The sequence below is a fragment of the Galeopterus variegatus genome, unplaced genomic scaffold, assembly GCF_000696425.1.
Source record: "Galeopterus variegatus unplaced genomic scaffold, G_variegatus-3.0.2 Scaffold10359, whole genome shotgun sequence".
NCBI classification, from domain to species: domain Eukaryota; kingdom Metazoa; phylum Chordata; class Mammalia; order Dermoptera; family Cynocephalidae; genus Galeopterus; species Galeopterus variegatus.
Window position 1 is genome coordinate 510 of NW_007736470.1, and position 13,674 is coordinate 14,183.

A 13,674-nucleotide genomic window follows, 5' to 3' on the forward strand; every position below is an offset into this window, starting at 1 on the left:
GGTGTGCGACACAGACCCAGACAAACACACCAGACCCCACTTGGAGCTCCTCTCTTTCAGGAGCCTGTTGGGGTCTGCCCACACCACCGGGTCCCGGCACAGGGCCCAGGTGTGCAACACAGACCCAGACAAACACACCAGACCCCACTTGGAGCTCCTCTCTTTCAGGAGCCTGTTGGGACCCTCTCAGACAAGCCCAGTCTGTCCAGGGCCGTTCACGTCCTCTAGCATCCTCCTATGTCGTCCCACATGCAGCTACGAGCCCAGCAGGGGACTCTCGTCACCTCTGCATCTCCTCACCTTGCACGCCCTCCGACCTGGTGGCCAGCAAGGGTCGTCTGGGGTAAACACGTCCACGAAGACACGCCTGAGAGCTCAGAAGAATGCTGAGCCTGTGCTTGACAGACAGGTGGGTTTGCAATGCTCAGGAGAAGGGCAGAAGTGGCCCCAGACTCTGAGAAGGTCCGTGACACGAGGGAGTCACAACTGAGCCTGCGAACAGGCAGGCTGCCTGTGCCGGGCATGTGGCAGGCCGTGCTGTGGCGTGGGGAGTTTGCTTCCCACAGGCCGACGACGTGGTAACAGGCAAGTGCCTCCTTGCACTGTGGGTGCAAATGAGACCATAAGTGACTGTGGTGAGCACATCCACTGTGTGACAACCGTGCTTTTCTACCTCCTAGCTGCTGTCACAGGGAACTCGGGCTCCACAGCCCCTCCAGGCAAGTGCAGTGTGTCCTAAGGCCTGGGTTCTGGAAGCATCCCTGTCCAGGCCCTGGCCAGCCGCCCTGCTAAGGTAACATGGGCTGCAGCACTACGAGACTTAGCCAAGCAGAGGCGTGCCCAGCTGGGGAGCAGCCCTGCAGAGGGCACGCGTCCCGTCACCGAGGCCCAGGGCCCACCCTTCTGTGGCTATGGCCAAATCTTCATCACGAACCTGTCTTCCTTTGCACCGTTGTTTTTTACTGTCGCTGCTCCACTGCTAACCTTCCTAGAGGAAACCGCATCGACAGGAAATAGAGAACATGGTCCTGAGCTTATCTTCAGTGCTTAAAGTACAAGGGTTTTTTTAAGCCCCTAAACCTGTTTCCAGAGCACCCAGTAGTCAGAAAACTGCTTAATATCTATGCAGTAAGTTTAAAAGTGAAACACAGACAAGCTTAGTCATTCCTAATTGGAATTTGCATGCTTTTCCAGAATGGGCTAGCCTGGGGCTGAGGTCAAGGCTGTCCCTGTGCTGCGCTCAGCTGTCCGCCAGGCTGGCTTGTGGGAGGCAGGGCTGCCTGGGTCCCTGGCTCTCTGCTGAAGACAGGGGTTAAACTAATCCAGAGCCCTAACAGGTGGCTTCTAGCTACTGAGATTTTTCCTTGTGCTTTCCGTCATGTTTGGGATCTTCTATAAGAAGTTACTCTTAAAAAGTGCCAAAATATGTATCCTAATGAATACTGCCTTTCAGAATAAACCTGGAAGACAAAATACTCATGCCAGCCTGCTGGCACTCTTCTAGCGTCTGCGAGGTCCTCGTGGGCACCGCCTGCAGTCAGCTTAGGGTCCCATAACAAAGTCAGCCATTTACACTGGCTTTTCTGACCAAAACTTTATTATTTACTAGGCTTAGATCTGAGTTTTTTGGAAATCACAAACTTTGAGAAGTTGTAGACGCTGTAAGCAGGATGGTAGCATTAAACATACACTTGCACAGGGCAAGGACAGCAGGTGGACGGAATGTGCCTCTCCCAGGCAGGGTGCAAGGCAGTCCCCAACCCCTCTGCTGGGGTTCACTTCTCATGAGCAGGTCAGCTCCCTGCCTCACAGCACAACACCACAGAACTTTCCCTTATATCCAAAACCTTGCCAGGATGCGTCATTAAGCACAGTCCCCGCCCAGCAATGCCCTCGGCATGGAGGCCCGGCTGCTGCACTTTGTGGGGCAGGTGCTTTCCTGCTCCACCATCTGGGCGGAAGCGAGTAGTGTGGGGATGTCTCATCTTCCCACATAAACCCTGCCATTCCCTGCAGTATGCAGAAGTGCCTAATAGGTGGCTCTTATAAGGGGTGACATTATAAATATGAACTTATAAATTTATCCTAATACGAAGGTACTTCAAAAGTCCGTGGAAAAAAAGAGTTAATACCAATTTTCCACGAGCTTTTTGAAGACCCCTTGTACTATGTATACATGTATAGTAGCCACGCAAGGTGATGATTTTGAAGGAGACATTGGAATGTTCTAAGACAGGAGTTAAAACATCCACTGTGTTGTTTAACAGCCACAGTCATACATACTAAGAAAGCTGGATTTTATTTATATAATTTCTTGTGAAGTAGATTTTACGCATGTGGTAGACTGAAAATTCAAACTGCTTTTCCACAAAGCAATTGATAAATTACCACACTCATAGTTTCTCATGATATAGTAATATTAAATCATTAAAAATGTTAAAAGGTAATTAAACGTTAATTACCAGCAGTTACAACACAGTAAAATTACTAAAAATGGTATTATGAGCAGATGCACCCAAGGCCGGTGACTGAATCCGCGGTGAAGTTTGCTGGAGAACATGGGAACACTTTCCAGTAGGTTCACCTCAATTCACGCTGCACTTGGCCCAACACGTTCAGCACCAGAGAAGAGACACTTCAGTAACCAGAAGTATTCTATCTGCTTGACTTTTTTTTCTAAAATGAAGCAGCAGCCTGTGAAACATCTAGAAGTCTTGCAGAGATCCGGTGTCAGCACAGCGGCTATCTCCCATTCCTCTTTACTTGATAAAGTTCTTCATTTAGCCACTCTGGAAGAATTTATTTTCTTGATATCAACTGGGCTCAGAATCAATGTCCCATTTTTGAATTTTCCAATCTGTCCCATCCGTCCACTTGACAAAATACTGGGAGCCGCCTTCTTTTTTTTGGATTTCCTACATTTAAAGTGAGATAAAGGTCTGTACGTAGTTAGGCTTTATAAAGCAGCACTGCAGCACCACCAACACGCCACCGCCACCACGGTCTGGCCTGCAAACTCCCAGCCCCTCCCATGCATGCCCCTGCTCCACCACGGCCCTCGCCTCCTGCCTCACGGCCTTTGCACTGGCTTCTTCTGCAGATCTTTCCAAGCTGTCCCCTCCTCTTTGCTCAGTTCTGACTCAGACGTCACCTCCTCAGAGTGACTTCCAGCTCACCCCAGTGATTTTCTCTCACGACACTCTATTTCAACTTCTTTATGGTACTTGCCAGTACCTGAAATCACCTTACTCATCTGTCTGTATGTTTTGGTTGTTTCCCTCACTACAGTGTGATCTCCTCGAGGGCAGGGATTGCTGCAGTGTGATCATTGCTGTATACTAATACCCAAGGCATCTGCATACCTCACACACAGTGGGCACTCGACAGACATACATCTCTGGCCGGACCAAATGGCCACGGTACAGCACATACCAGCAGAGCAGGAGTTCAAGAAAAAAGTCAAGACAAAAGGAGTCTACTTTGAAATAGCGATTCAAAGAGAAAGAAAAAAGCACTTGAACAAGAGTGAAGAAATGCAGAAAGCAACAAAGTCAGTGATCCATTATCCAAAATCATGGTGCGCTGCCTTGTGTGGCGTGTCAAAGAGCTGGTGACACAGACTCAGGCTGCACTGTTGCACTGGCAGGCGCTCTCAAGAGGGAACAGAAGCCCTTGCAGACAACATCAACCTCAGATTTTCCACTAGTCACTTGGGGTGGCTGTTCTTTGAAAACAGGAGATTGCAGAAGATTCCTAATTCAGTTCTGAGGCAGTTGCTCTATCCTGGGCAATTTACTACATCCTGTCTTCCCCTTACAGGCTCGATTAGGGTAAATGGGAGGGAGTGAAGCGCTTTAACAGCCTAGAAACACCACACACACTCAAGGTATCGTTTTCTGTATTAATCAATGGGTTTCTCCAGACGGCTCAGCTCTACCACCCGATGGCATCACTCACCTGTCTTCCTGCCTTTTCCTCTTCTTTTTCGTGAAAATATCTGTCTCCTGGGCCTGATTTCAGAATTTAAGATAATATGTGTCACTAACAAACAATAGAGTAAAAAAAAAAAGGCAAGAGGTTTGTGACCAAAAGCCACTGAGACACCACTGATTCAGTACTTTTGTAAGCAGGCATATTAAACATAACAGTCTCCATATGGGCCAGCTGCCAAAAAAGCAAAAAATAAAGATAAACGTAACAGCCTCAAGATTTCACCCTAAAACCCTTTCAACAACGTGAAAGGCCACTCCAGGCAAGGCTGGAGGACAGAGGCCGGCTATTCGGCTGCAGGTGAAGAGACGGAGGTCACATCTGCTCCCCTCCTGGGTCTTCACGCGCCCCTGACCTCTATAAAACGTAACACGTAAAAAATGGCTGAGCACACAAAAAAGACCACAGTAGCCCGCGTTATCTGAACAGGAGTTTGCTATTTCAAAGCAAACCCCACAGGTGAACGTGCCACACTGCCTGGCTGGTACCACAAAATGCAAAGAAACAGAGACTCTGACGCTGTAACTCGTGTCTCGGCTGCTTTCCAAGCGGCGGCCTCCCGGCGCTCCTGCTATAGCCTGCGCCCCTCCCACGGCAGAACCCCCCCAGAGCCCCCCCAGGGGGGCAGAACCCTCCCCCTCCTGCCTTTCTGCTCTAACAGAATGCAGAGCAGACAGCCACACCTACCATTCTCTTTTCTGCTTCCTTTGCCGCCCTTTTTTGTTTGATTTGCTCCTGCAAGACCTTGTAATTCACACAACTGTTTTTGGGAGGCTGAAATGAAAAGGACAGGATGCGAATCGTCACTTTTATCCTGCAAACATTCCCCGGTCCCCCAGCCCTGACCCACTCTGGGCTCCCCATTCTGTGCCCTGTCTGGGAATGGAGGGCAGCAGCAGACCTCACCTTGGCACCCAGCATGATGGCACGCTCCTGTTCCAGGACCCTCTCCTTTCCTTTTCCATAACCCGTGATCCCAAACCGGTGGACTTCCAAACGAGCCTGTGGACACGAAGCAGAATCGGACCCAAGTGCACTCCAACAACTCCCCGGGACAAAACACACCCCGGGGGAATGCACCCCAGACATGCCATGACACCAGCACACAGCAGCGACAGCGCTGCCGGGGTGCAGCTGAAGAGCTCTGCAGAGCTCCTTCTACTGCGTGGCCATCACCTCGCCACATCTTTCTCCATCTGAGGTCAAGGATCACCTAACCACGAATCAGTGACAGAGCCAGCGTGCACCACGGAGCTCTACAGTACTTCAGATGCTCCTGAAAACAAGCCATTACCCATAGGCAGTCATTTCAAACATACCTACTCACACTCAGAAACCATTTATCACACCAGCCTCACACGCAGACCTGAATCAGTGACAGAGCCAGAGTGCACCACGGAGCTCTACAGTACTTCAGATGCTCCTGAAAACAAGCCATTACCCATAGGCAGCCATTTCAAACATACCTACTCACACTCAGAAACCATTTATCACACCAGCCTCACACGCAGACCCACGTTTTTGGAACGAAGAGGAAAAACTCACCAACACCCACTCTTAGCAGTCGAATTACTTCCTCCTGTCTCTCCTCTTATGCATTTTTAAAGCCTTGTTACAAACACAGAACACACACCCCTGCTTTTCTCGCTTACCACTGCATCACTGGCATTGCAGTCACAAAAACGTTAGGTATTAAATGAGTGGATAATGTTCAGCTAAGTGAATGTAGTGTGATTTGCTTAGCTATTTCCCCAACCACTAGACATGTAAAATATTCTTCTTTTGGTATTATAAATAAGTGTTCTTCTATTATAAATATATCTTATAAGTTTATAATAAATTTTATATAAATATAATAAATTTATAAAATATTAGAAATAAATTAAATATAAGTAATTTAACAATCTCCTATTATAAATATATCTTATAAGTTTATAATAAATTTTAGATAAATATAATAAATTTATAAAATATTAGAAATAAATTAAATATAAGTAATTTAACAATCTCAAAGTACATACCTTTTCTAGGTTAAATTCTTGTACATCCACGTCTTTCTCAAGGACACCAATTTTCATCTGCAAAAAAAAAATTCTTATTTCGCTCATCTGTTACCATATCATTACAGTATCTATCACCAATAGAGCAGACATGCTTTAAAATCCTTGAAACTGACCGTCACACCCATTAGACTGGCTAATATAAAAAAAAAAAAAAGCAGAGAACAGTAAGTGTTGCCAAGGGAGCAGCAAAACTGCAGACATGGGACTGTGGCACTTGTGTTTAGCACAGGCAAGTAACTTAAGCTGTCCAGGCACGAAGCTCCTCTGTGAAGTGAAGACAGGTCCCAGGAGCCATGAGGACTGAGAGCCAATGACTGAGCTCATGAATGTACGCAATCACCCTCAGTGCACACCAAGCCCTTTGCTGCACGCTTAGAAGCAGCCTATGAGCAGGCAGTCCAGGCCATGGGATGCACAGGTCCCTTCTGACCCACAGGACACTGTGGTTGTCCTCACCACGTGCTTCCCATCCCTTTCTTCTCGAGGCCACAAGGGAGGCCCAGGTTCCTGAAGCAGGGCAGTGACTTGTGCTGAGACAGACAATGCCGGGAGCCTGCATCACTTTGGGCCACGCCTGGCACGCTCACTGCAGGACATCTCAGGACTTTTCTTGCTCGTGGGCAGCCTGGCACCTATTAAAGAGCGGGTTCACCCACTCGCTCCTCACATCACCAGGCCACCCCATATCAAACCCAGACCACTGCAACAAACTCCTAGCTCAGTCCCCTGCTGCCTCTTGCTACTGGCCACTGGGAGTCCAATCATCATGCGGGGGACAGAGTAATCTTTTTAAAGCATAAATCACTTTGACAGTTCCTCAGAACGCTAAACATACAGTAACCACAGGGCCCAGCAGTTTTACTATGAGGTATACATCCACGAAGAATGAAAATCCATGTGTATGCAAGAACTTGTACACAAATATTCATAGCAACATTGTTCATAAGAGCCAAAAAGTAGAAAACCCACGTGTCCATCAACCAAACGATAAATAAAATGTGGGACAGTCATACAACAGAATAGTACACAGCAATAAAAAGGAACAAAGCACTGATATGCGATACAACACGGATGCACCTTGAAAACATCACACTAAGTTAAAGAAGTCAGTCACAAAAGACTACAAATCACATGTGTATATGATTCAATTTATATGAAGTGTCCAGAATAGGCAAATCTATACTGACAGAAAGTAGATTAATGGTTTCCCAGGGCTGGGGTAGGGGAGGGAAAAGAAGATGGTGATTTGGGAATGGGGAATTGAATGCTAGTGGTTATAAAGTTTATTTGGGGGATGATGAGAAAGTTCTAATATTAGGTCGTGATGATTGTACAACTCTGTGAATATACTAAAAACCACTGAATTGTACGCTTTGAATGGGTGAATTTTATGGTATATGAATTATATCTCAACAAAGTTGTTTTAACAAAACCTGGTGGGATTTTGATTGAAACTGCATTGAAATTTAGCTTAATTTAGGAAGAATTACCATCTCTACAATAATAGGTCTTTATTTCCAAAAACATGGCTACCACAAAGAATACAGATGTTATAATCTGTTACAATCAAAGAACAATAATGTATCTAGTAAAAGTCAAATGTGGAGAAAAAATTCACACGCGTAAATCAGATCACCTTGTGCCCTGGCTTATTTAAAATTCTTTGGTGCTTCCCACATACTTCAAACTAAAATCCAAAGGCTCTGCCACGGCGTACAAGCCCCAGCAAGGCTGCCCTCAGCCTGCCTCTCCCATCCACTCGCACCACTGTCCCCTTGTCCTGCTCCCGCTGCTCCTGCCAGCTCCTTGAACACACCGGGCGTTTGCAAAGCTGTTTTCCGCCTGCTGCATCGCTCCTCTGCCTCTCTCACCACTACTGTTAGCTACAGCATCTGCCTGAACGTCACCTCCTCAGGGCCATCCTGACCACACTACCTAGAGTAGGTTCTGCTTGTTACTCTAAGGACCCCATCTGTTTCCTAGGGTGTTTATAACTTTTTAATTCTGTTACTAACTCATATGAGATTTTGTGTGACTCCACTGGCAGACAGTACAGTACACTCCATGGGGACAAAAGACTGTATCTTGTTCACTGCTGTATCTCCAGGGTCTGGCAAATAGTTGGCACCCAATTATTTGTGGAGTAAGCAAACGAATGAGTAAGTGATCTCTTACCTACTATTTGCTGTCAAACTATAGTCACTACATTAAAAATAAGACACGATCAGGAAGTCCCTTTGTATATCAGACATTTGAAAGGCATAAAATGTTATATAAATGGTGGCCAAGTTCCCAGATAAACCCATGAAAACCTGTTTCAATGAACAATGCAGGTTAATCATAGACTTCATAGCAGAAGTCTCGCTTTCAGGAAATGAAAAGAAAGCCATCTCCTGGGTTCCCGCAGGGCCAGCAGGACTGCTGTCCAGCCCACACCACCTCTTCCTTTCTCAAGTATTGACTGATCGACAGAGGCTGTCTTCATTTTGTTAAATATATTGCCAATTTCGTGTGTCTGAACTGTCCTACAATGGCCTGTAAGCTTTTAAAGGACAAGACACAACTCTACTTTCCCACATTACACAAACTCTTAGCAGAGCCTTAGGCATAACTGCCTGCCTGCCCTCGCACCTGGCACGCCCTTACCCAGGATGTGCCATGATGACTAGCTTGACATTCATCTGTATTTATTTACAGGCTGTAATGTCAAATACTCTAGTCTTTTTATGGGTGTATGTGGTTTTACTGTGTCCATATTCTGTCTCCTTAGCCAGAAACGCTCACATTTTCAAAGGACACATTTTTTAAAAAGAAGGGCAGTGCGCCAGGACAACTGAAAACCGTCACTAAGGTGAGGATGTCCAAAAGACACAGAGCAAACTGAGGTTCCTGAGAAAAGCCAACCATGATGAAAAAGGCTCACGTGGAGCAGAGAGAAAAAGACGATCTGACAACGTGCCCCAGACATCTTATTATTAAGAGACCGAAATGTAGACTCATTCATGGACAACTTTTTTGTTCTTTCTATTAAAAGAAAACTTTCCGGGGCCGGCCCGTGGCTCACTCGGGAGAGTGCGGTGCTGATAACACCAAGGCCGATTTTGTGTGACTCCACTGGCAGACAGTACAGTACACTCCATGGGGACAAAAGACTGTATCTTGTTCACTGCTGTATCTCCAGGGTCTGGCAAATAGTTGGCACCCAATTATTTGTGGAGTAAGCAAACGAATGAGTAAGTGATCTCTTACCTACTATTTGCTGTCAAACTATAGTCACTACATTAAAAATAAGACACGATCAGGAAGTCCCTTTGTATATCAGACATTTGAAAGGCATAAAATGTTATATAAATGGTGGCCAAGTTCCCAGATAAACCCATGAAAACCTGTTTCAATGAACAATGCAGGTTAATCATAGACTTCATAGCAGAAGTCTCGCTTTCAGGAAATGAAAAGAAAGCCATCTCCTGGGTTCCCGCAGGGCCAGCAGGACTGCTGTCCAGCCCACACCACCTCTTCCTTTCTCAAGTATTGATTGATCGACCTTTCCATTCCAGAAAGAGAGGAAACTGAAGTCCAAGACATTTGAGGAAACCAGGGAGGGTACCTAGATGCCTGTGATGGTTTAATTCTCCAAATGCAGAATTACACTGGCTAGCTTCCCACCCTTTCTATAGCATGACACACATAGAAAACACTAATATCTGTAGGGGACTCAGTGGTAACAGGAGATGGCCAGGCTGGGGGCTCTGACTGTCCCGGGGGCAGAGGGAATCCATTTCTTGGCCCACCTACAATGTTCCCAGTGCCCCACTATTTGGAGCATTTGGGAAGCTGACCTAGAATCCTAAAATAAAAGTAGATGGGATTACAGAATGCACCAATAATCTTTGCTGGTGAGCTTACTGTGAAGTGCTACCTGAATTATAGAAAAGATTACACAGATAACTTTTGAACTCATAAAAATGTAGACAACACTAGGCACTGGCATGTGTGTACACGTTCTAAAGAGCAACGCAAGCCAAACTATCTTTGCAGTGGCCGGGACTGTGGGCTCCAAAAAAGACATGTCCATTTCCTAATAATCGAAATCTGTGAATGTGACCTTATTTGCAAAAAGGGTATTTATAGCATAATTAAGGATCTCAATTGCCCAATGACAGGTGTGCTCATAAGAGAAAGGTAGAGGAAGTACGAGACTCCCACACAGAGGGATGAAAGCCTTGTAAAGACAGAGGCAGAGGTTGTAGTTATATGGCGATGTGCAAGGAACACCTGGAGCCACTTTCTGGTCAAAGAGGCAAGGAAGATTCTCCCACGGAACGCTTAGAGGGAGCACGGCCCTGCTAACACCTTGACTTTGGACTTCTGGCCTCCAAAATGTAGGAGAACATAATTCAGCTGTTTTAAATCACCAAGTTTGTGGTAATTCGTTACAGCAGCCTTAGAAACTAATACAATCCTCATTGCCTTATTCAATAGACAAAAGTTTATAGGACATGGAGAATGATACAGAAATGGGAATCTGGATTTTAGCAATAAATGTGATAAAGTCATTATGATATTCTTGTTTAAAAACAGAATAAAGTTTGGTGGAGCAAGCATACCTCCCTTGTGACTTTTGGGTCAGATTTACAAATGCGGTCTGAAAGAGACTGTTGTTCCAAAAAACTGAATTGCTTTTCCACCAGAATGTCAGTCCCTTGAGAACAGGGTTTCTGTATTTTGTTCACTGCTATCTACATCCTGTGCCTGGAAGAGTGGCTGGTACACAGCAGGAATGCCAGAAACAGCGGCCGAATGAGTGAGTGTTCTCTGAGCACCACCAAGCAGAAGGCTTATGAGTGGGAAAGGGTTAACTCAGCAGGCCTGGGTTTATCAAAATCTGCACATTCCCAAGGTTGTGTTTCCATGACTGGCCACTGGCTGACTCCTGAGAACTGAGCAATTCGAATGTTGTGTATTCAGGTTTTAGCATGCCTGAGGCCTGGAACCGCTGCTGAGCCAAGTCTGTGCACATAATTTATGCTAACAATTTGATTTACGGTGATGTCCTGCTTTTCTCTGGAAGCTTATTCCCCAGAGCTTGAATAATTAAGGTCTGTATGTCTACACGCCAAGTCCTGTATCCTGTAAGTCCTTTTAGCAAGTCCTCGGGCCTGAGGGTGGTCTTGGGGACCCCTGACACAGTCTATAAAGATATTCAACTAATACCACAGTACCCGGGGTTCCACCACGCACGTATAAACCAGCCAGCTTGTTACCTTTGTGTTCTCCTCTTCATCTGGCTTCGTTTTTCTCTTCGTGTTCCTGCTGTGATACTCTACCACCTCTACTTGCTCCTTGTTCTTCAGGGAAGAGGGCACTACTGCAGCGGCAGGGACCTCTGGTCCTGAAGGGGGACCGGTGGGGGCGAGGGCAGAAGCACAGTGCAGCTCTTCCTTCAGTTCCTTGAAGAAGGTGGATGCGCTCCTCCTCGGGCCTCTTACGAGAGAACCAGGCAGGGGAGCTGACGCCGCTGCCAAGGCCACTGCAGCCCCCACATCTTCCTTCTTGTTTTCCTTTTTCCTTCTGATCCTCTTCTGCTCTGCTTCATTTTCTCTCTCTCCTGTTTGTTCCAACACAAAAAAGAAAAATGAGTATTTTCAATTTTATCAATCACCAACATCGAATTTTAAGAATGCACTTGAGCACAGGCCGTGGCTATAAGCACCCAGAAGTACATACCAAAAATAAACTATTTGTTTTTCTTCAGATAGGGTGTGTTTGCACAATTTACAGAGTCTAATATTTATGTCGTTGACCGTTACTAGCACAATTACTTTAGTCCTCACTCAAAGCATTATCATGGCAACAGTCCCCAGAACTGGTCATCCCAACTGGCCCATGCTTTGTACTAAAAATGTCTGCCACTGCAGCCAGTGTTTCTTTTTAAAATTTTCTAAGGTTACAGGAACATGTAAGTCTTCTTAAGATTTCTTTCACAGTGAGAAATTAAGATGAACCTAAGAAAAATGGCTTAATTTAAGCATTTTCTAACTCCCCATACCTACTCTTGGTTTCACCTGTTCAAACTCTGACCAGTCACATGAAAGCTCAGACCCTAATTCTAGGTCTCATTACTCACCCACAGTACAGATACACAGAGCTTTCCAAATATCAGCTGATCGTTTATGCTTGCTTCTATGTGCTTAGTCTTTAACTCAATAAACGTTTATTAAGAGCCAGCTAATCCTTGGCATTAGGGGTCTAATTCTAGGTCTCATTACTCACCCACAGTACAGATACACAGAGCTTTCCAAATATCAGCTGATCGTTTATGCTTGCTTCTATTTGCTTAGTCTTTAACTCAATAAACGTTTATTAAGAGCCAGCTAATCCTTGGCATTAGGGGTCTAAAAATGAAGACACAGTCCCTGTCTTCAGAGCTCCTAGCATAATGATTTGTGCAGCCTTTGTGGATATAAACTATATTCAGGATTTTGCAGAATAATCTGTTCCTTTAGGTATTAAACTTTTCAAGGTCTGCGACTAAGGCTTCCCTGTCCTCCAATATTTCCAAGAGCACACAGGTGCTCTGTTCACAGTACAACTCAATACAAGTGCAGGGTCTAGGTCTAGTCTGTCTGGGAAACTGGAACCCAGGTTCTGCATGTTACTAGATAGGTAACCTTCAGCAAGTTTCTTTAACCTCTAGTGTCTGCTCCATGAGGTGGTTGTGAAAATTAGATAAGTACATGAAGAGCATCTAGCACACGGTACGTGCTCAACACTTTCGAGCTACTGTTCTTGCTGTTTAGGCAAGCTTAGAATATTCAGCAACCGCTCCAAAATAAAAATAAAATAGCCTTTGCAATATGTCCCTGAAAATTTAAGAGACGTGCTTTGTCCTAAAAGGCACCAGCGCCTAGTGATGTCACCCTCCGGGTAAGTTCTTCAGACTGTGAAGGACTTTCTTCCCACTGAAGTGCCAGGCGGTTGTCAACCCTTATCAATCAGCTTTTCCACTTTCCTTTTCTCCCAACGAGATAAAGGAAGGAGAGCAAAAGGTCGGCCAGCCTGGGGCGGGGTGGGAGAGGCTATGAAAAGCTTCATGGGAAAACATCCTCTGCAGTCCTCGGCGAAGAACACAGCGAGAGATGAGGCTCGAGAATCACCCGGCGACAGTCCCCAAGCCCCAGCGCGACCAGGTGACACCGACGCACCGGGGTCAGGCGGGCCTGGGGGTGGGTGGCGGAGGGGAAAGGGGGCTTCCCAGAGGGACGAAAAACGCGGGGACGTGGGCTACTTCGAGAGTCTAGGTGCTGGGAGCTTGGTCCCCGTGAAACCTGAACGCCTTGGTGCCTCTGCCCAGCAGCCAGGGGGTCCCCCGCTCGGGGACGGGGCCACTCGAGGGGCCGCGGAAGGGTGGCTCCGACGTGGACCCGCCACCGATCGCACCAGGAGGAACGAGGCGGCCCCGTGCGGTCCACACCGAGCCCCGCACTCACCAAAGTCGTACAGGTCCTGGAGCAGAGCGTCCAGAAGCGGCGCGGCGGGCCCCGGAATCGGCTCCCGCGCCATGGCGGCCTCGGCCTCCGACCCCGCTTCCGTCGCGCAGCGCCCGCTTCCGGCTTCCGGC

The 13,674-nt window shown here is 46.6% G+C and overlaps 1 protein-coding gene across 2 annotated transcripts; it reads right to left on the reverse strand.

Moving 5' to 3' along the window:
- Positions 1-2,276: 2,276 nt before the first annotated feature.
- LOC103609957 (chromosome unknown open reading frame, human C1orf131) lies at positions 2,277-13,632 on the reverse strand. 2 transcript variants are annotated; one of them, XM_008594208.1, is made up of 7 exons: positions 13,544-13,632; positions 11,318-11,661; positions 6,012-6,068; positions 4,897-4,992; positions 4,678-4,764; positions 3,958-4,010; positions 2,277-2,915 (listed from the first exon to the last, which is right to left on the reverse strand). In XM_008594208.1, the coding sequence occupies exons 1-7, from the start codon at positions 13,614-13,616 to the stop codon at positions 2,777-2,779; spliced, it is 849 nt and encodes a 282-aa protein (XP_008592430.1). In that variant the 5' UTR covers positions 13,617-13,632; the 3' UTR covers positions 2,277-2,776. The 2 variants fall into 2 exon arrangements, with proteins under 2 accessions (XP_008592430.1, XP_008592431.1); XM_008594209.1 differs by lacking the exons at positions 2,277-2,915; positions 3,958-4,010 and adding an exon at positions 4,033-4,164.
- Between the last annotated feature and the right edge of the window lie 42 nt (positions 13,633-13,674).